Source organism: Ruditapes philippinarum, unplaced genomic scaffold (genome assembly GCF_026571515.1).
Source record: "Ruditapes philippinarum isolate M1 unplaced genomic scaffold, ASM2657151v2 ctg5794_1_1_1_1, whole genome shotgun sequence".
NCBI classification, from domain to species: domain Eukaryota; kingdom Metazoa; phylum Mollusca; class Bivalvia; order Venerida; family Veneridae; genus Ruditapes; species Ruditapes philippinarum.
Genome location: NW_026855013.1, coordinates 54,711 through 78,871, shown reverse-complemented (window position 1 = coordinate 78,871; position 24,161 = coordinate 54,711). Strand labels below are relative to the sequence as shown.

The following is a 24,161-nucleotide window of genomic DNA, read 5'->3' as shown; positions in this document are numbered from 1 at the left end:
AATAGCCAAGCCAATACTGACTATCCAAAAATTGTCACAAAGGTGTTTTATTGAGTATAATAATGCCAATTACCTATGAATACATAAAATTTACTGAAAAAGGTACAAAGGCTTGTTATTAAGATGTTTTAGCTTTATTATTATGAATGCATAAAAATGTCCCAAAAAGGCACAAACTCTTCAGTAGTTATGGACATAACAGCTTACAAGCAAAACTTCACCATGAATTTATAAGTTGAAAAAGGGGAGAAAAATCAGCCTAAATGCAAGATAGAATTATGGATCTTGGTCAGTGACCTACAATTATGATTCTAAATGCATATGTGAAGTTTTAAATAAGTATCTTTAATAGTTATTGAGATATGTAAAACTTGCATGTAAACATTAACCAAGAGACTAAGTAGAAAAGGGGAGATGAATCAGCCTTAATGCGAGTAGAGTTATGGAACTTGGTCAGTGACATACAACAATTATGACTCTCCAATTATGACCCTAAGTACATGTGTAAAGTTTCAAGTAAATATCTTTGAAGACCTTTAACCTTTAACCAAAATTTCTAAGTTTCAAAACAAATAATTCTGCAAATATTGCAGTCAGAGTTATGCGATTTTGCAAACTGATATACATTGTTACTATAAACAAGTATTGTAAGGTTAAATTGAAAATATCAAGCAATAATTGAGATATTTGACTTTACAAAAAACTTTAACCAAAATTTCTAAGTTAAAAAGGGGCATAATTCTGAAAATATTGTAGGTAGAGTTATCCAACTTGTCAATCTGATGTACATTGTTACTATAAATAAGTATTGTAAGTTTCAATTGAATATCTCAAGCAATAATTGAGATATTAGAATTAACAAAAAACATTAACCAAAATTTCTAAGTTAAAAAGGGACATAATTCTGAAAATATTGTAGGTAGAGTTATCCAACTAGTCAATCTGATGTACATTGTTACTATAAATAAGTATTGCAAGTTTCAATTGAATATCTCAAGCAATAATTGAGATATTTGACTTTACAAAAAACTTTAACCAAAATTTCTAAGTTAAAAAGGGACATAATTCTGTCAATATTGTAGGCAGAGTTATCCAACTTGTCAATCTGATGAACATTGTTACTACAGATAAGTATTGCAAGTTTCAATTGAATATCTCAAGCAATAATTGAGATATTTGACTTTACAAAAAACTTTAACCAAAATTTCTAAGTTAAAAAGGGGCATAATTCTGTCAATATTGTAGGCAGAGTTATCCAACTTGTCAATCTGAGGTACATTGTTACTATAAATAAGTATTGTAAGTTTCAATTGAATATCTCAAGCAATAATTGAGATATTTGAATTTACAAAAAACTTTAACCAACGCAGACGCGGACGCCGACGCCACCGCCGGGGCGACTACAATAGCTCTCATATTCTTCGAATAGTCGAGCTAATAAATGCATGTTATTATCCGATCATACCTTTCTTCCAAGCTTTGCACATTATATTACATTTTCCTAACCGTGTCACATGCTTCTTTATGAATTCATGAGGACTGAAAAGTTTCCCGTTTACAGCGGGAAAATCGCTGGGAAAAAGAAATTCAATCACAACTACTCGGCTCTTTGCGTCAGTCTTCCTGATTTGATTAGGGGAAGTAACCGCTGCGGGGAATTTGGTTCTCGGCATGAAAATGAAAGCGCAAAACAGTGCCGAATCTCATTCCAGGCGTCTCACATCAAAGGAAAGCATACATTGTCAGCATGCCCACTGAATTTTAAATGTAGGGGTACATGTACCCCCTGTCATTGAAAATTGGGGGTACATTTCAAAATCTGGGGGTACACATAAGTTTAAACATGTTTTTGTTTGTAAGAACATTTTAGTCAACATGATATTAATGAACAGCTGTTTCGCTTAGTATTACTACCCAGTAACACAGACACAAACTCATCACTTAAGGTAACAATATAACAGCCATTACAATCACTGGTATTTTGTTTAGTCCATACGATTATTACCCATAACCAAAATTTTGTATATCCGAAATTATGTACATTTATTTCAAAATCTCAATTATTTATATTTTCATTTCATATGACATGCATAAAGCTCACAATTGAAGGTAGTTGTTAAAAAATCAAGTGACTAACTTTTTGCTGATCATTGGAGAACTCAAAATACTTTTTGGCAGTTGTAAATATCCAAAACTTTGTCGTTCTTTTTTTCTCAAGACAGTACTTGTGACGTCAAAACATGACTAAAATATTTACGAATCAGACTGAGGCGACTTTGAAAGCAGACATGCAATTGTGGCCGGGTTTAGACTGTTCCTAACCATTGGTAGATGGCATATACTACCCCAAACCAGACTTCCCGAAATACGTCGGTCCGACGGACATGTCCGATAAATTTTGATCAGGTCCGACGAGTTTTTATTCCGGATCGGTCCGACTGTCCGGCTTTTATCCAAGCTGCATGTATACAAAATGGCGTCGCTAAAGGTGCCAAACCTTGGAAAAATCAAAAATCTACGTCAGAGGAACGCGCAGAACAGCAGTAAAAGGATAAAAAGAAAAGACCTGAGACAAAATTTAATGAAAAATAGAAGCAAGACAATGAATCGTTGGTGTATGATAGGGAGGAGATGAAAATGTGCTGTAAGGAATGTGCCGATTTTTACAGCGAAAAAATTAAAAACAAAAAGTGTCTTAAAAATACAAACACAAGTTATTCTTTGATTTTGATCAATTTTATTTGGTCCGACAGATTTCGTTTCGGTCCGACAGATTTTTATGGTTTGTCAGACCGAATGTCTGACAGTTTTTTTCAACTTTCGGGAAGTCTGCCAAACATTCATTCCGACGATTTTACTTTGCATGCATGTACCCCATGCTTACAATTTTTATGCGTGCATCTAGAATTTTGTGCGTGAATTACGCACTGTAGTGCGTGAATGGGCATGCTGCATTGTAGTCCAATAAATTAGACGTTACAGGCTTGTTAAAATTTTTGTCGGTCAAGCCTGACGTCTAATAGTTATTGCTCAAAAACGCATAGCATCATAAAAAATTCCAAAAATGTCTATTGTCCTGCCTTGCAAGCTTTATTCAAAAGATTATCATATTTTCTTTCAATTTCATGCTCAATCATACACAAAAACTGTCAAACGATGTACTTATCAATTTAAAATAAAATATAAACATCAATCTGTTTTTGTCTATCAGCCATACTGGTTAAACAAGGTGCTTTACAGATTGATTCCAAATTTTTGAACGGAAAAATATATTCAAACACACTGACGGTGAAAGGGCAATTATTTCGTTAAAAACATATTCCGTTAGATCGTTCTGACTCAGTTAAACGCTTGCATTTGAATTAGCCAATCAGATTTCGCGCACTTTACGGCCGCCATTTGTTTATCGGCTGTAAAAGGAATTGAAATACATGAGAGGATTTAATCATGATTTTTCGGATGTGACAGTTTAATTATTTTGACAAAAGGTATTTATTTTTTAGTTTTGTTCATAAATAGGTAAAAAAATATGTAAATACACGCTGTCTTCATTGTTTTTCGTTCCGCCCGATTTTCTGGCGGAACATGCTATGGGTTTTTGAGCAATTTCGATATGACGTTGCTTTGCCCAGAAGCAAAATATCTCAAAGCGACGTCATATTTATAGGACTAGCTGCATTGTTACCTTCATGAAATTATGATATTTTAGCACTGACTTTTTTAAACGTTAAAATAGCGGAAGTTCAAGACGACCAGGTCGTAATAATATGCAAAAATAGTTTGATTTACCGTTTGCACGATAAAAACAGACATGGTGTATACATGTGCTGATCAAGAAGGTGAGCCACGTACATAACCCAAAGTGTCTGTGGACCGGTTTGATTCTTATCGTGCGAGACAGCCCTGGCATGAGATATTTTCAGTAAAATATCAAATAAAATCAGTAGTCACAATTTAAACTAAGGAAATTATGCAGATCAACGTTACACTGTTAGGTAATCGGGCACAAATAGTAATAAGTGAGCTCTTGGCAGACACGATACACAAATTATATTATACATGGCTGTAATTTTGTAAAAGATAAAATCATAAAATATCAAAAGCATCGGCTTATATCCTGTTAAAGCAGTCAGTCAGGATAAAAAACAAACCTACGTCAATTCAACTGTAGGTTTATTTATCTTCGAAATGACATGATAATCGGTAAGTATCACGAAAATTTAAGTATCATTACCATTTTCGGCTAGTTGTTATTTACAAGCCAGAACCGGAAAGACCTCAAGAAAGAAGGATGAACAAGACTAAATATTTTAAAGCGCGAAAAGACGACCGTGTCTTCAATTTAAGGTAAATTTCCTTATCAATATGGGGTGTACACGTATATACATATATCATTAAAAACGTTCCTGTCAATATCAAAAAATTTTTTTGTCGTTATGTTGATTTTTCCGTCACCTATACTGGTTTGGGACCAAAGCCAGACAACCATCAAACACGGGTGGCCCTGAAAATGCCTGATTAAGTTATTTTTCTTTGCCTAGTGGTTGACAATAAATCAGCCGCTATTTCATCAATAGTAAATACACATTTCTTCTGTAATAAAGTATTTGAATTTACTTCACCCTTTGCAAACAGTAACATTTTTTGATGATTATTTTGAATTCATTGACTTTGAAAATTTGGAAGTCTAGAGTGTGATGCCTGATACAAGATACAAGAAACTTTATTTTAAGTCGGTTTACATATTACAAGAAACATTAGCTAATAAGCTATTTACCGACACTAACAAAGGCATAAAACATATATACTAACATATAACAGATCTGAAGGTAAAAACATATAAGGTAATAACAGTTTATAAAAGTAATAAATGACTGTAGTATAGAAATTTAAGTTTGATACATGTAGCAGTGTGAAATAAATAATAATAAAAATAATAATAAAAATATAAAATTAATAAAATAGTAATAGTTATTAGTTAACATCTAGAATTTATACGTAATTGAAGGTTTCCTAAAAAATAAATAAATAGATAAATAAATTCACTTACTTATAAAAAAAAGTACATAAAAATTTATGATAGAACTAAAACAGCATAAAAAAGAAACAAGATGAAGCACATACAGGGTATAAAACAAAGTTAACTAAAATTAAGTTGCATGCACAGCCTAATCTTCAGAAATGTTGTATATAGAGGATATTAAATGAGTGTAGTTTGATACTAAATTTATTGAACGAGTTGAATAAAATCATATTATGCGAGCCTCTGGCGAGCATAATATTGTTTTATTCAACGAGTTCAATAAATTTAGTATTGAATCTGCACGAATATAATTTTCTTTTTATCACATATATAAAATAAGAAAAGTAAACTGTTAAAATGAGTAATTTTTCAATGACGCGCCTATAGTGTAACGCTATCATTTGCGCGCTTTAACGCTATGTTTCTTTATAGCGCAAATGACGTCACGTCAAAGTGTTATTACACTAGTGTAATATCGTTTTTATTAAATGGCTTTATTACACTCCTGTGCCGCGTTTTATGTGATAAATCATGTTTAAAGTAAAGAAAAAATAATTCATCAAAACTTTAAACTGGATTAAATCAATAATTGTCATAAAAATAAGTTTTTCATTTGAATGAAGGATTTTAAAAAAAATGACAAGAAAAACTACAGCAAAGTCATTCAGATACTAGTAGGTTACGAAAATGTATACATGTATATTAATGCCACAAACGCACATGTATTTAAAACAGTGTCTTCCTAATTAAATCTGTTTGAAATTATAAAACTATAACTATTTGCATAATTTTGTGGATGTTTGTAAGCATGCGTGCTTTTGTGTGTAATACATTAAAAATGATCAAATATAATTAATGAATTAATGAAATGTTATTTCAGTCTAATAAAATATGTTATTTCATACTTAAAAAGTCAATAAAGTTACAGTGACTTAACCATACTATAGAAAGAGATGTAGATATAACAGAGATAAGCAGCTCCCATATACTCCTTTGAAATATCGACCATGACGGTCAAAATGTGAAAAATACGGCATTTTGTAGGTTTGACCCTTTTATAATATACACCATTTGCAAGATTAATCTTTTATTCGTTGCTGAATTTTAAAATATTGGTAACTTTTTATGCCTTTCACACGCACACGCACTTTATAAGTTCCAATTAAAAATGTGTACATAATTTTAAGTTCCTATTATTATTTTATTGTATAGTAAAATAAGAACATATCAATGGTGTAGCTTTTATAGTGCAGTATACATTATTATTTCATGAAAGTAAACCAGTGGCCCACAAATAATATATTACTTACAATACCATGTGTCTGGACAAATAAATGCCGATAAATGTAGACACGTCAAAGTAAACATAAATAAAGTAAATGTGCTTACAGTTGGGTTAAATGATTAATAAGTTCAAAAGTAAAGCATTTCTATGGATGATTGAAAAGCGCTAGTGTGATCTAAAATGGTAGTATGTTCAATTTGACAAACATATACATATTCAACAAACACTTTCCAATGGTATGGGGCTCCAAGGTCTTTCATTATGACTGATAAATACTTCAAGTTCTTATTGTATATATCAATAAAAACTAATTCATCGTGGAGCTTGATGTAATAAAAGTCTCTGACTTTACTATTTATATAAATGTGAATTTGTTCGAAATAAACTATGATCCTTAAAGATCTTAAAGATCCTATAACACAATTTTGTATGGTTTTATATCTTAAATATGATGCTCAAAGTAAAATTTATCAATTTTGTAAATTTATTCCAAAAAGCATTATTTATAAAGATATTACCGAGTATAACATTTCATGTAAATAAAGGGAGGTAATGAAAAATTTATTTTCTATTAAGTCTAAGTCAATTTTTTCAATAAGAAATGAATGCATATATTTTAATGATTACATAATTTTTTATATAATGTGCACAAATATTTGCAGTACATATTTTACATATTCTTCGCTGTTTGAAAACTGATTTATAAGCATAATTATATACATATGCAAAATTTCACTTGAGTGTGGTATACAACCTCAATAATAACATACAGCATCTTTAAACTTGAGCAAATGTTACATTCTATGTTACATGCTATTGAGTAAACATATATGTTTATGTATTTATTATTATTATTGCTAATCTGAGATACTAATGGAAATAGCCAAATTTAGAAGTTCTTACTTTACCGCTATTTGAACAATTAAATAAATCTTCAACAACTGTAAAAAGGCCTCTTGCATGCTTATTATTTTTATTGTATACAAACCGGTCTCTCAAATATCGACGTCAGAAAGACCATCAACTAAAATGAATAGTGCTCTTTGACCTATAGAAGGATTATCTCCCTTTAAAGAACCAATGAAAAGTCATAATGGCAGCTTCCGGTAGCAATAAATCGGACTTTGGACTTCCCGATTTAGCCTCCCTCTCTGAATCAGAAAGGATTCAGGTTTTGGCAGTCATGCAGAAAGCGAAAGTAAACACATCATTTCAAATTAGAATCGCTATTTAAACAATAGGGATAGTAATAATGAGCAAAATAGTCTTGTATTTTGAGAATAATTTGCTAAAACTTTAAAATCAATATAGAAGTTGATAACTTATAGATCTATTTATTTATAACTGCATTATATATTCGGAATATCCCGGACTTTTCGCACGAATTAGGTCTACTGTACATATAAAAGGTATTTAAAACAATTTAGTCAAAATATTTTGACGTGTTGTATTGTTCTAAGGTAACAACTTACCGGTACGTTACGATACCGAAATCAACTTGATTTCGGTAAAGTTACCGAAATCAACTTTTCATTACCGAAATCAACTTATAAAATCACAATTAAGCGTTTCATTATATTTTTTTCATTATAATATATTACAATAGGCTAAGTTTGACTTTCATGCAAAAAATCAGTTCGAAATAATTATTAATAATGAAATTAGAAACAAATAACTAAATATCAAGATTATTCCCTGATTTGTCGCGAACCGAAATATATGTTACAATACCGAAATCGACTTGTAAAATCATAATTAAGCGTTCTATTATATTTTTTTCATTATAATCTATTACAATAGGTTTAGTTTGACTTTCATGCAAAAAATAAGTTCGAAATAATTATTTATAATGAAATTAGAAACAAATAACTAAATATCAAGATTACTCCCCTGATTTGTCACGAACCGAAATATATATGTTACCATACCGAAATCGGCTTGTAAAAGTTAAAATAAACATTTTAATAGATCTTGTTTAATTAATTAATATAAAGTCATCCCTATATAATATGTATCAAAAGACTTTTTTTATAGTTTTATAGTATAAATATTTCAGATCTACTAAGCTGGTAAAATATAATTTTATATTGAATAAATTGTCAAAAGATCTGTTTTAACTAACATATAGGGGTGATCGCGATACGTTTCCGTATCGGTATATGAGACAAGGTGCTTTGATATTATTATTACCAAATTGCATATCAGTTGTTCCAAAAATGTATGCAATTTTTGATGTCCCGGATACTTAACTACATATTCTACTTATTGAAAAAGTGTTAAGTCATGATTTTATGTTGATCGATTTAAAATCAATTTTAATTTCATATCTGTAAACAGCATAAATTTATGGAATGACTGGTATATATTTATATGATGGAAAAAATGGAACACTTTATACTGACAAATTTCAATTATGAAATGTTGTAACTTGTACGATTTGACATGTTGTGTATAACTGTATTAAGAAAGGTGTGAAGTAATTAAGACAGGAGGTACAGTTGGCATACAGTGTATGTTAAAGATAAAAGATTATAATGAACAATCTGTTTATGTCGTCATACACATTTAAATAAATGACTAAAATTTAAAAATATTATGATAAAGAGTCCCCATAACATATGTTAGCGATTTGTTAATATATATAGTTTAACTGTTCAATAAAAGAAAGACACAAACTTCCCAATTTTACTGCCTGATACATTATACAATTTTTAGAGCAGTCGAATTATATATCTGTATTCAAATTTATAATAGAAAATCATAAACTTTCGGTTGAAGTTGGATATTTTTTCTTCATAAAACATTAACATGTACAAAATTTATAAATATTTTTAACTCATATTACAGAGTATTTTATTTTTCCATCATAGTCCGATCATAGCTTTTTAAAAATACGATTTGATTAGAAAACTGTTACGCACGACATTCACGTGCACATGCTAAATGGCGGTATAAGACTTTTTCTTAAATCATTATATACATTGCATTCTAATATGAAATTGTATTCGTCTTCTAAGACATTACATGAAAAATATTTTCTATCATTTAAAGGTGTACTATTTGGTTTAGTTCATCAGTTTCAGTTTATTGGCAAATCGGCATATACAATATACCTTTGGCCATTTACAATATACAAAAGGATGGCCAAGATAATACAATTTACATTTAACATAAATACAATACATGAAATACAATACAGTTATAATACAAGAACCTAAGAAGCAGCAATAATTGCAAGTTTTTCATTTCTCAAATGCATAGCATAAAATACAAATTTGGCAATATTCCTAATAGTTCTATTATTACTTGAAGACAATAATCTAGTAAATTTATTAATGCATGGAAAAGAATAATTAACATTATATTTTCGACGAAGGTTTCTATAGAGTGGACAGCATAACAAAAAATGATATTCAGATTCAACATTAAGTGTACAAAGTTTACAAGTTCGTAGGTTTCGATCAATACCTGCAAATCTACCACTTTCAATTTCAAGAAGATGGGAACAGAGTCTAAAACGAGACAATTCTTTTCTTTGATGCTCATTTGTAACAATATCTAGATACTTTTCATATTTAAACTCACATTTGAATTTTCTATAATTATATAACTTAGATTGATTCATTATTGTATCATTCCATGTTTGAACGTACTGATCACGTAGCCTTTGTTTTAACATTGGCAAATAATTCATATCAAGGTTTAGAGAATTCCATAAGTAGCTATATCCAAGACTATCAAGTTGTTTTTTAACAGACGATGACCAAGTAGACATGGTATTATTAGGTAACAAAGCATATGTTCCAAAAATATTGTATGTACTAATGACCCTGGATATTTCATTATATTTAACCAGTATTTAAGAGCACGTTCTTTACAGATAACAGATAAAGGAAAGCGACCAAGCTCTCCAAGCACAGCAGCATTGGAAGTCTGAGGTCGAACACCAAGGACTATTTTACAAAAACGGAGATGCAATTTGTCGATTTCTTTGCAGTTATATATTCCCCAGACTTCAGATCCATACAATAGTATTGGAACAACGAGAGAGTCGAATAGGGACAATTTAGTTTTAATGTCTAGTTTTATTCTACTAAACACAGACAACAAATTGTTATATGCCTTCAGAGCTTGGTCGCTTAAAGTTTTTACAGCATTAACCATAGAACCAGTATAAAAGAATTGTATACCAAGATAACAAAATGAATCAACTATTTCAATAGGCTCATTATCAACAAACCAGGTATAGTTATGTCTAGATTTTCTCTTTTCAAAAATACATATTTTGGTTTTATCTACATTAATTTTCAAACCCCATTTTCGTGAATACTCATATACCTGGTTGAGTTGGAGTTGTAGACTGTCAGGATTGGTAGTAAATAGTGCAATGTCGTCAGCAAACAATAACATGTACATTGACAATAAATTTATATCATCATTAGGAAAGTTGTGAGAAATTAATACAAGAAGATATATCATTTACAAATAAAATAAAAAGAAGGGGCGAGAGTGGTTCCCCTTGTTTCAGTCCGAGTGAGATATCAAAGAATTGAGCATTCGAGCTATTATCATGATTTTTTATACACGACTTAACATTTTCATAAATCGCTTTTATCATTTTAATAATTTTGCAGCTAATTCCAGACTGTACTAATTTTATCCATAAAGCCTCGTGTATTACAGTATCGAAAGCTTTCTCGTAGTCAATAAAGGCACAATAGAGTTTACACTTATTTAACAAAACCTTCTGAATTATCGCATGCAAAAGAAAAATACAATCAGCAGTACTACGCTTATCTCTGAACCCAAATTGGCTGTCATTCAATACATTTTCATTTTCACAAAATTTATTAATACGATTACGTAATACAAGCGAAAATATCTTAGCAACAACATTTACAAGAGTTATCCCTCTATAATTAGCAGGGTCAGTATAATCACCCTTTTTATGAATTGGAACAATTGCTCCTTTACTCCATGCCTCAGGATATTCACCTTTATCATAAATAACATTAAAAATTTTGACAAGATATGGTGCAATAAATTCGTTTGAATCAATAAAAAAATCTGCTACATTTCCATCAATATCACTGCTTTTAAAACGATTTAAACTGGAAATGGTTTCCTTTACCTCATTTAAGGAGAAAGGACAATCAAGACTGTCTATGTAAAGTGCTTCATCTCTAACACCATAATCATCATCATTAAAAGTACTCTCGTGTTGTGTGTTCGAAATATTACGAAAATGGTTAATAAAATCATCTAGACTAATATCATTTCCTTTTCTATTACATCTATTATTATATTTACGTATATACTTCCAAAATTTTCTAGAGCTACTTTTGCTAAGATCCGACAAAGTTCGTTTTTCTCTATCAAAATAATTCCTTTTAGCGATTTTTTTACATTACAAAATTGTTTACGTGCATTCAAAAATAAATGTCTATGTACATCAGTTGGACTTTCGCTAAATAGTCTTTTACATCTATAAAACTCAATTTTACTAGCTTTGCATTCGTTATTAAACCATGGTGACCGCTTAACATTTGGTCTAATTGTACGCTTCAGCGAACAAGTTTTACCTTGAAGCTGAAATGAAATATCAAACACAATATTAGAAAAGTCATAAATACAGGTATTTATATCAGATTCATTCAACATGAGTTTATTAGTTATTTCCTCGAATATAGCCCTTTTATCATTCAAAACTGTATTCAATTTATTAATATCACAATTTTCCCATACAATTTTGTTAAATGAATTAAAATTAACTACTTGTGTTTCCATATGCATATAATTGAGATTAAACGATATTGAACAATGATCCGAAAATTCGGATAAATCATGTACTTTCATACAATCGATCAAAGAAAATACATCTATATCAGTAATAACATAATCGACCACGCTAGCGGCCCTATTGTTACGTATTGTATTATAGCAAGTAAATTTTCCTGGTTCTAATCGACCATTCAATATATATAAACTATTTTCCTTACATAGGCTTAGCAATTTATTACCAAAGCTATTTAAATGGTGATCCAATGATGATCGTACCGGTAGATTTACCGAGACGTTATCACTCAAGGGCATATCAATATAGCGGTCAAGGTTAATATCATTCACAACATCTGACCTTTGACCTACTCTAGAGTTTAGGTCACCGGTCAACATGACATTACCTAATTGTCTATAATGACGTATATCGTCAGCTATTAACTCAAAGAAGTCAAAATCAAACAATGGTGAATCCCTATTCTTATACACATTTGAGTCTTCGGGCGGAATATAACAACTACAAACATAAATGTCATTCAAAGTACCAAAATAAGATTTTTTCAGTTTAAACCATATCACACCTTTATCGTTTAAGCTCATTAACTCAATATGATCTGATAGTTTCTCTTTATAAAATATAATTATACCACCGCTGTAACGCTTTGCCCTTTTATTATATTTAGGCCGCGGACACGAAAAACTTTCAAAGTGATCTATGCTAATATTTGATATTTTAGAATTCCAGGTTTCAGTAGTAATGATAATGTCATATTTGTTTAGAAAATTGATAAAGTCACTATCATTCAGTTTTTTACAAATTCCTTGCACATTCCAAAGAAGAAATTTTAGCTGCTTCTCATCTGCTTCCTATTCATGGGTCATAGCTTGCTCGTCCGGCTGCATATCCGCTTCACGGCGAGCATTCTGTATGCCAGACGACGCTCGCGGGCTTGAGTCCCTCTTACTGTTGTCCACGGTGCGCATATTCACGTGTTTGCCTTGCTGCCACCGTGGCGCTTGTGTCGGTGCTGGACCTGGCGGTAGGCTGTCAGCCGTGTAAGCGCGATTCTCGATGTATAGAGTGTCATATGAAAGAACTGCCTCTTTATTATTTTGCCTAGCTTGAATTAGGTAGGGAATAAGTATTTTCCGTCGTTCTTGAATAGCTTTCGGGAATTGGTCACTTATGCGATATTGTTTGCCATCAAGATTATCCCGCGCTTTCTGTTTTACTTCCATTTTGTCGCCATAATAATTAAACTTCACGACTATCGGCCGAGATTTTTTAGGGTCAAATTTTCCAATTCGATGGGCTCGGTCGATTTTGAATCTAGTTTCAGCATCATTAATACCGAGCTTAGATGTACAAAAATTGATAATTTTGATTTTACAGTCCTCCGTTCTGCGATCATCACGTGACTTTTCCTCGTCAAAATTAAAGAAAAGGAGGTTATCCCTCATAAGCCTAGATGTAACATCTACTATATCATCAGACATACTTTTATTCTCTAATTTTAATTTTTCAACAGTTTTAGCCAGTGCAGCATTTTCATCTTTTTCGGCTTTCAAGAGTTTTTCAAGTTGTTTGTGTTTATTGCTCAACTCATCACATACCTGCGTATCAAAATTTCTGCTTACCTCCATTTCCGTGAGACGACTATTGGTATCAGTTACTTTTGTTTCAAGTGATAATACACGTGTTTCAACTGACGAGATTTTCTGCGATATTTTACACATTTCAGATTCAAGTTTATCTAATTTTGAAAGCTTAGTTTCTATAGATTTTTGGTGGGTCTCTATAGAGGTCAATTTTGACATCATAGAATCGTACCATGGTTGCTCAAATGTATTTGGAACTGTAGATGGAGTTGTCGGCGAGGTTGGTGGCCCGGTGCTACCGGGAGTACTCAGTGGTGGTATCACCGTGCCATGTAACAGTTGTAAGTGCGGAGGGAAGTATTGGCCCATATATGGTGTACTGGCAGTCTGCGGACTTGTTTGATAGCTGTTCGAGCCAGGGGATGCCATCCCAATACCCGATATAAGCGGCGAAATGTGTGATTGATCAGATGCTACTGAACGCTTTTCCGGTTCATCTACCTGATTCTATGTGCAGTCTATGAGATGATACTCTTAACCTAGTGAGATCTTTACAAAACCGTTCAACATTGATAATATTTAGATATGGTTGAAACTTAAAAACAGAAATATGTCTATAAAATAGAGCTCTACTAGAGTTATCTAATCTATTATCTACTAATTATATACATAATTTAAACTTCACAGCTGATTTCGGTAATGCTAAAAACATAACGGGTTGTTTAGAACAAAGGGAAGTAACTCAATAATTACATTTTTGTTAATAACATCATTAAAATAAAATATTTTCAATAGATCTTTTAACTGAAAGTCTATTTCATTATTTTTCATCAAATAATGAAGAAATAATAGCAATATTTTAACTAGTTTGGTTTTTACGAGTTGATTTCGGTAATGAAAAGTTGATTTCGGTAACTTTACCGAAATCAAGTTGATTTCGGTATCGTAACGTACCCACAACTTACAATTAGTTGGGCTACTGTACAAATGTCTTGTTTGATTGTTTGCACAGGACATCTACTCACAGTTTGGTTAGTGCTAGTTACAGTTAAATTTTGGAAAATTTGGTATGAAGTATATTGGTCAATTTATTCATGTATTAAAGGAACACACAGGAACTACCTTATGATGAAACAATGTACAACTTTATATGTAACTTTTGTATACAACTGTACTGGCATGAGAGCAGTTCCCATACAAAAATCATAGTTACTTAGACATTATTTTCTATTATGCTGACGCTCACTCACCAAAAACTTGCTGTTACACATCATTCAATATTCGGATGGTCACACAAATTATTGAAATCACATTATGTTATAAACATAGAACAACCCTTAGTAAAATATTAGGCCTTATATGGGGTACCAAAATTATCCATTATTTTGTATGAAGAGAAGTAGTTCCTGTTCAAAAAATATAACCTACTATAATTATAATAATTAAACAATATTGATGTATCAGACCTATTTTTCATTCAAAATTGTTTAAGAGACCATTTCCAAGAGGTAAATAGATGTCATTTAGTACATAGAGCGTAGACCAAAATCTAGTTCCTGGTACTATTACCCCAACACCTTCACATGCAATAAAATGCTTATGTGCATTATATTTAACTCATTAAGGTCATAAAATTATTTAATATATAGAAATGTAGATCAAAATTCTGAAAATTAAACAGGTTTTCATCGCATTGCCCACTTATCTGTAAACAGGTGCCCTCTAACACCTCATTTGTAAGTATTTTTGCGCATGCACACAAGGACGGAATCCCCCAATGTTTACAAGGTCACGTTTTGTCAACACACATGTGAAGTGATCTAAAATTAAAACTTTTTGTACGTACTGCTGAACTGACACTTAGATTTTGTCTTGGTCACACATGACTCATAGAAAATTCTATAAATTATTTAATATCCGTCAGCATGCATTGTTGTTGACGTTCAAGTCATGAAAAGAGTGGGGCAGTCTTAATATTTTAGGCAGATGTAGTTATTATCAATTACATTATTTCTATCAATTATTGGTCAATGTCAATTATAATAGTCAGTCTTTTTAAATATACATGTATATATGCAATTCAGCTCTACTTGACATTGAAAAAATGAGCATAATGTCACGTAAGGTTTTCTAATGCTATTTAAGATAAAATATTTATGATGAAGTTTTATGAATGGGTGTCTTTCATATTTGAAAGTTTATTTTTGATTACCCAAACAAATTTTCATTAGGGTATATATTTCCCTGTCTTGCTTCATATACTTTTTTTTCTTTCTTTAGGAATTTGATATGAAGGAAGATGCTAAAAGTAAAACGTAAGTATTTAATTTAAATTTTTTAAAGCTGCAAGCCAAAATATTTCAAGAAAATCAAACTTGAGAAAGTTGTTCAGAGATTTGAATAAAAGTAAAAAAATTCAGGATAAAGTTATAATTTCCATGGTATGTGCGATTAATGACAGATTTCAATTCGATTTTGCAGTTTTCTATTCCACCATATTTCTTCAGTGTTACTTACATACTAGTAAGGGGTATTTTTGCATATTTGGACATCTTTTTGGTTATTTACATGAGCTGAATGTGATGTTTGTGTAAATTATTTTCTTTCTTCAGTTTAATAATAATATTTATGATATATTACTTTGAAATACATTTTCAAAATTGTCATGAAAGTAAGCAATTGTACCTGGAGGTCTGCTGCTTTGAAATTACAATCAAATGATATGCATATATATGACATGCTTAAGAACAATTATTTATTCACTGTGAGTTGTGCCCACTTAATGTTTGACATAACTTCTCTTTCATAACATGATATATGTAGGAAATTCATTGTACATTTTAACCTAGAAGTTATGTTATTATCATTGTATCATTTTTGTATGTTTGACTATTTATTATGGTATTTTAGACTATTGGGTTACACTGTACCTTTATGTCTTTTATTCCCCCACAAATGGGGGATATACTGATTTGCCATTGCCTGTGCTTCTGTCACTCTGTCAGTCTGTAGACTGACAAAACAGTGGAATATGGGAGCATGGGAATATGGGAGCAGTCATGTCCTACTGACACATTTCTAGTAAGGCATAGGGGGGCATATTGGAATTTGGAATCCATGACAATTTCATGTTTTCCACCAGTCCTGTCAGAGAAAAAAATTTGAAGAAGCCCATACAAGAGAAAAAAAATACCACTAGTCTGCTAGTAATTACGAGTAGAATTTAAGAGAACTTGAAGCAGGACAAGTAGAAAAATGTTGCCCGCATATTGGATGTAGAATTTACTAGTCCTGCTGGATGACTGACTCTGAAAATAATTGAGCCGCGTCACGACAAAAACCAACGTAAAGCGTTTGCGACCAGCATGGATCCAGACCAGCCTGCTCATCCGCGCTGTCTGATCAGGATCCATGCTGTTCGCTTACAAACCCTATAACAAGTAGAGAAACTGATAGCGAACAGCATGGATCCTGATCAGACTGCGCGGATCTATCACCATTCCTCCGACATTGAAAACTGTTATTGCTTGCATAATTATATTTAGCTTTTTAAAGGCTTTCATATTATATATGCATCTTATACATTCTGACTTTACAGATGGCGTCCGTTAGAAGGACAGCTGACAAAGTTTACCAATGTTATGAAGGGATGGTTACCCCGCTGGTTTATACTTGATCCTGAATCAGGCCTGCTTGAATATTTTGAGGTAAGTACCGTTATGATTGAAAATTTTAACAAATTCATGTACATGTAAAACCGTTAATTACTCATTTTGATGATCACATTTACTTTATACAATGTAATAGTAATTCACTAATTCTAGGCTGTTGACTGAAATACACAATACAGTATCAAAACCATGTACCATAGCAGTACGGTACATCTGGACATGTCATAAAGGATAATATGATACAATATCAAAAAGATGTACATCTGGTTGTGTCACGGAGATTTATGCCACATGAACATGCTCTACACTAAAGGCATGGTTAAAGTTTTGCCAAAGGGACATTGGGCACATCTTTCAAGATACAAATATTGATAGTTTGATACTATGTATTTCTCTAATTTTACTAATCATCCATTTCATTATTTAACCCTTGACATACTGAGTTTAAAAATGAATTTGTCCAGCTTCTGTTTTTTGGAACATTCCAATTATTGATTTTGGGTATTTCAAGATGAAAATTTAATATTTGTCAGTATAAATTATGCATGGAGCATGGCTAGACTGTACAGATGTGCAGGCTGGCCTGGATCTGTTCTGGTTGCATAGCCTAGTCACTTTTGGTTTTTGATGGTTAAGAACTCAGTAAACAAATTACTCTACTGTGTATGTATGATTATTTTATTTGACCATATACTAATTTCTCGTATTGGGTCATTGAATTTAACCTTGCAATCTCCTGTGAACCTTTCACATGTCATTGAGTATTTCAAACTTGATGTTTTTCAGAAAGAGGAACATAAGAAACACAGGGCAAGAGGCTCCATCTACCTGGCTGTATGTATAGTTGATTATATAAAGTCATTTCCTTAAAGCCAAACCCCTCCAGATGGGAGAAATGATTCTTCAAAATTTCAAACTTAAGAGAAATGAATAAAGTTATTTATATTTATTTTCAGATATTTTTTTTAGAAAAGTCATTTCCTTAAAGCCATACCCATAAAACTGATAAAACTTCAGAAAAATAAATACAATGTAAAATTATTCACATTGTAAGAAATGTTTAGATATTTACATTTTGAGTGCTTAAAATGTCAGTCTAGGAAAACTGTCGTCTGTTTAAAATTTCATACTAGGAAAACTATCGTGTGCTTAAAATGTCATACCAGGAAAACTATCGTCTGCTTAAAATGTCATACTAGGAAAACTGTCGTCTGCTTAAAATTTCATACTAGGAAAACTGTCGTCTGTTTAAAATTTCATACTAGGAAAACTATCGTCTGCTCAAAATGTCGTACTAGGAAAACTGTCGTCTGCTCAAAATGTCATACTAGGAACATGTTATTGCTCAAAATGTGATCTGGTAAAAATGTTATTTTGCTTCTATATTTCAGGCAGCAGTTATAGCACCTTCGGAAGAGGATTCTCAAACTTTTGTTGTTAGCGCAACGAATGGGGAAGTCTACAAACTTAGAGGTAGCGGACAGTTTTAAACTTCTAGAGCAGTGTTTTGTAATGTTTCTACTATATTTTGTTTGTTTGTTTTGAGTTTTACGTCACATCAACACAGTATAGGTCATATCGCGACGTTCCAGCTTTACTGGTGGGGGAAGACCTCAGGTGCCCTTTCGTACATTATATCAGGCACTAATGGGCACCTGAGTAGAACCACCGACGTTCCGTAATCTAGCTGGATAGCTTCCTAACATGAAAGAATCCAAAGTCCCAGTCGGGGATTCGAACCCACAGAGGTGAGGGGCAAATGGATGTTTCTACTATATAGTTTGATTAATATGGTACATTACAACCCCCATTTTTCCCTATTGAACACAGAAGGACTGAAAGTGTGTGTTATTATGCAATAAAATCACTGATGAGGTTAAACATTTGAGCTGCGCCATGACAAAACCAACATAGGGTGTTAGTGATCAGCATGGATCCAGACAAGTCTGCGCATCCAAGCAGTCTGATCAGAATCCATGATGTTCACTTTCAGTTTCTGTACTTGTAATATGGTTTGCAAGCGAACAGCATGGATCCTGATCAGACTGCGTTGATGCGCAGGCTGGTCTGGATCCATGCTGGTAGCAAACGCATTGTGTTGGTTTTGTCATGGCACAGATCATTTAGACATGTGACGTAACCATTAGACATGTGACAATGCTGAAAATAAGTACTGAAACAAACCCTGCGCAATCTAGCTTAATATCAGGTATGGCTGCACTTATTTGTTGATGTCGTATTAGAATCAAAATGATATATCAAAATCTGTGATTTTATCGCTTGATATAATCACTGTTTCTTGTGGGATGTGCATCAACATATCACTCAGGCTATGCCCTCTGGATAAAATGCCTCAAATCTGAACTCCAAACTGAGATTTTGTTTAGCGATAAAATAACTGTTTGGGATATATGGATTTTTAAATATCATGAATAACTGCTTGTTTGTTGAACTCTTCTTGTATAATTTAGCTTGAAATCTATGAAAAACCTGGTAAGAAAATAGGGTAACATAATATAATACAATTTATAAACTTGATTTTATTATTGATTTCATGTCAAACCATCCATAATACGCATATATTTATTTGGCTACTTTCCAATTTTTTATGGAGAAAAAAACGAGTACTTTCACAACATGTGAGCTTTGAAACTACAGATAAAATGAAGACAATCAGACCATTTGTGCCCTGATGTAACATAAAAGTAATAATAATAATAATAAATAGTTTGTTACCTATTTTCTTACCAGCTTTGCAATGCTTTTTACTGAAATAGGGCTATGATTAGTACAACTTGAAAGATTTTCAATTGATTTCTTAGTATACATTTTTACTATCTTGTGCATATCTTTTAAGTGTCCAAGCTGATCTAATGAGGAAGTTCAAATTTTACAACATTTTAGACATTTTGACCTCAGTGGAGAGTTCCTTTAAGAATCTGCTTAATTGATAGCATGTTTATTTCTCATTTCTTATTTCTAACAACAGCAAGTGATGCTAAAGAAAGACAACAGTGGGTGGATAGATTGAGAGCTACTTCTGAACACCATGCATCCTATATGGCACAGGTAATTATTTTCAAATCTGTTGACAGATAACTATAAATCTTGCAAAAACCTTTTTTTGTATATGATACCTTATACCTGGTATTTTTGGGGGTTTTAGGGTTTTGCATGGAATTAAATATTATAAGGACTTATAAATTTATTTGTTTTAAACTTGGCAAGTATCTTTAGGACCATAATTTTAGCTAATGTTCCAAGGTCCATAACTATGTTAGGGTTAATTTTTACAGGATTATGGCCCGTTGTAATTTTTCGAAAATTCCGGGTTAAGGTTAAATTTGCAAAATATATCTGCAGAACAACAGAGGTTCTTTTATTTGAAATGTCCCATATGTTCTTAAAGTCATAATTTTAGGCATTAATTAAAGCCATAACTCATCAAGTTTGACTGAATGATACCCCTCTGTGAACTTAGTGAAATCCTGCAATATCCAAGCTATTGTTTTGCTATCAAACCCCTGAAGATAAAGAATTTTTAATGTGATGATATACATGTACATAAACTTTATTCGGTTTCGCAAATGATATGAAAATAGTTAAAATTAGTACTATGTGCAAACTTTTCCTAAATATCAGATAGGATATTTTGTGTTTACACAAGTGCTTTAAAAAAAAAACGGTCTTATACCTCTGTGTAAGACAAGTTGGGTGCCATAAATGACATCATTCCCGAGCGCTGTTTATGAATGAATTGCAAACTTTAGATGGCAATTTTTTGACATAATGAACAAAGTTGTAAATTCTTATGCTCCTATAAGACAAAAGTACCAATCGAAAATATTGATTAATGTAATTTCCTTCCTTAATATGACGTATATGTGATACGCAAGAAAAAGAAAGAAACAATCGCTTTCGTTTCATCAAAGACAGGAATGTCTAACTCTCGGGTAACTGTTAAGTAGAAACTCCACAGAGCCTTGTTAACGCTCATGCTAGATATTCTGGTCTGTACTGGGCAGCTGATGTAAGATTCTTATAATATGTTATGTACACAAATCAAATAAGATTGGTGCTTTTGAATACATAGTCACATTTAGTAAATGTATAATTACAAAAAAAACATACTTTAATTTTTCTATTCAGAACAATTGTTATTAAAAAAGCGGAATTTAGAATTTTTGTTTACTGAAAAAATTTGTGTACATTATTAAAAATTGAATATTGATTTTCAAAGTTGAATATAATCTTTCATGAATATATATATGTGGTGACTTATTCTTATTAAGAGCATTGACTTAGAAAGTATGGTAAGTCAACTATTGTAATAGCTTTATCTATAATTCTCACCAAGGGAGAAAACTTTACTACCGCACTTTATTAGTTTCCACATCTGTTGTCTCCCCTGTCAAAGCATTGCATAATGTTGAGCATCATTCTCTATGCTTTTATTAATGCACACAAAGTGCATATAGGTTATTAATAACTTTTAAATAGAAGAAAAAAGATGTTTCAGAATTATTAATATGAGTTTAGCAGTTTAATGAACTTTAACCTTTTTTTCCTGAAATATTTGACTTAATGACTTCAGTTCGATAAATGATTTGCTTTTTAATCAGGGCTTGATAACAGCTAGTGATTTTGTTTTGTTTTCCCTTTTTCACAAAAGCCAATGCTGTTTCAGTGAGAATATTCAGTCTTGACTTGTGAAAATTTATCAAAAACTTTATAAAACAGTCACCTCTGTTCAGAAGACAACACATGTACTAAGTGTGCTTTTCATTAAAAAAAGAAAGTCTGCAAAAAGAGCTTCTTTTGTGAAATCTTCTTAATATTTGTGAGTTTTTTTTCAAGATGCTATTTGTAGAAATTTTTCAAAAGTTTTGTCAATAGGGCAGAGCAGATCTATATTAAGCCTGTTTTGGATGCCAAAATTAGTCATTGGCTGACAATTTTTGAATGCAGTTGGCAGAACACATTTATATTATTTTTGTAATTGTTTTGTTTTTTATTTTTGGCTTGTTTTATTTTTTCATAGCTTTGAACTTTCATTTTCTCTTTGCATATAGTTGTTGTTTATTATGAAAATTACTTAAGTTGTTAAAGGGACTTTATTGAGATTTTTGAAAATATTTTTTACAATATTTGTGTACAATTAGATGTGCATAAGGTCAAGGTCAATGACTTTTATACAAAATTTTAGGTCGTTCCTTCACTACATTATTCCATAATCATAATTTTTTTTTGCATAAAAATCCTAAATTTTTTAACATTTAAATGCTTTTCGACTAAGAATAGCACTAAAAAAAATCTATTTTTAATTTTACTCTAGCATATTTTTCGTCTAAAGTTACCAAGTTGATCTAAGTAAGAATTTTAAAGCGTTTTAAGGCTTTCAAACCTTAGTGAAGTTCCTTTAAAGTAAATCTCTTTTTAATATTTGCTTTCCATAAAAGTAATCACCATTGAATTGATTTTGATGATTTTTAGAAGCAATGACATATTTTCCTAATTGCCTGACATCAATGAAAAACAAGCTTTTTTGTTTGTTTGCTTTTTATCGCTTGCATCGTAATTTTTCTGACATTGAATGTTGTTGTATGAAATGTTTTTATATACGTTTTGCTATTGTACTTTGTTTAGAAGAAAAGGAAGCAGAAGGTATAGTATTTCAACTTGATGACAAGGCTCAGATTCAAACATGGTATCTTAAATGATAGCCAGTTTCTGGCGTATAAAGTTTGTTATATAAAAAATAAAATTTCCTGGTTTTAAGCTTGACTATTTAAAAAAAGGTGGAGCTATTGTACTCACCACTGCATCAGCCAAAGTGTAGGCTTCAGCCTCTCAGTCACACTTTGGTTAAGTGGTCACACTTTGGTTAAGCGGTCACACTTTGGTTAAGGGGTCACACTTTGGTGAAGTTTTTGCATACAAGTTGGTATCTCTAAAACTTCTGAGGGGAATGGATTGAAACTTTACACAGTTGTTCTCTGTGATTATCTTACATGATGGGCATAGGTCCAATTACTATGAGTTTCCTTTTTTGCAGAGTTATTTCCCCCTTTTCCTTACTGTTAATCACTGAGAATAGTGGAAGCTGAATTTCTTAAATGGACTTGCCTGGAATCTATTTTTAGAACTGTCCATTATTAGTTTTAGGGTTATCAAGATGAAATTGAAATTAGTTCAGCTGACAGTAAAGAACCTTACAAAAGTGCACAGACTGGCCTGGCTCTATACTGTTGACTAAATTAATTACTCTTTGACACCAGCATTGAATGGGTTTTAAAAGGAAGAATACGGTAGCACATAAAAAAGTACCAAAATATGGAGCTTGGCATATTTAAGATGTCATTGTCTGAGCCATGTTGGATAATGTAATATCACTGTAACTATTGGGTTTCTAGATTTCAAAATTAAAATTTCTTTTTTATTTTAATTAACTTATCTTTTTTATTCCTTTAACTTATAAGCCAGGATGTTCTTTGCTGAAATATTAAAGCTGTTTTTGACTTTTTATAGCATTATTGCATAGATTATAGACTAAGTCTTTTATTTTGGGTTGTATTCAATCTAGAAATTCATTTAATTGTGACCTTACATTATGATATATATCTGATATTTTTTATAGCCTGAAAGGCATAAATGGGTAGGTGAAATAATATTTATATGTTATTCATTTTCTTGCTATAATTTGGTGTGCTTTTCTGCCAGCAATTTGGATTTTTTAATTAAAAAAATGGTGGCTAGAGAAATGTGTTATGTTGGTTTTGAGACACAGATATTTTTTGTGTGTACA

At 31.6% G+C, this 24,161-nt stretch overlaps 1 protein-coding gene across 1 annotated transcript in view; it reads left to right on the top strand.

The window, feature by feature from the left end:
* The first annotated feature begins 7,370 nt into the window (after window positions 1-7,370).
* Window positions 7,371-24,161, top strand: part of LOC132741826 (oxysterol-binding protein-related protein 11-like) — a 43,665-nt gene continuing 26,874 nt past the window's right edge. Inside the window, 9 exon segments of the mRNA XM_060730087.1 lie at window positions 7,371-7,506; window positions 15,966-16,000; window positions 17,284-17,392; window positions 18,143-18,190; window positions 18,748-18,829; window positions 20,346-20,425; window positions 21,649-21,669; window positions 23,003-23,020; window positions 23,994-24,011. Coding sequence (XP_060586070.1) covers window positions 7,402-7,506; window positions 15,966-16,000; window positions 17,284-17,392; window positions 18,143-18,190; window positions 18,748-18,829; window positions 20,346-20,425; window positions 21,649-21,669; window positions 23,003-23,020; window positions 23,994-24,011 — 516 coding nt within the window. The 5' untranslated portion in view covers window positions 7,371-7,401.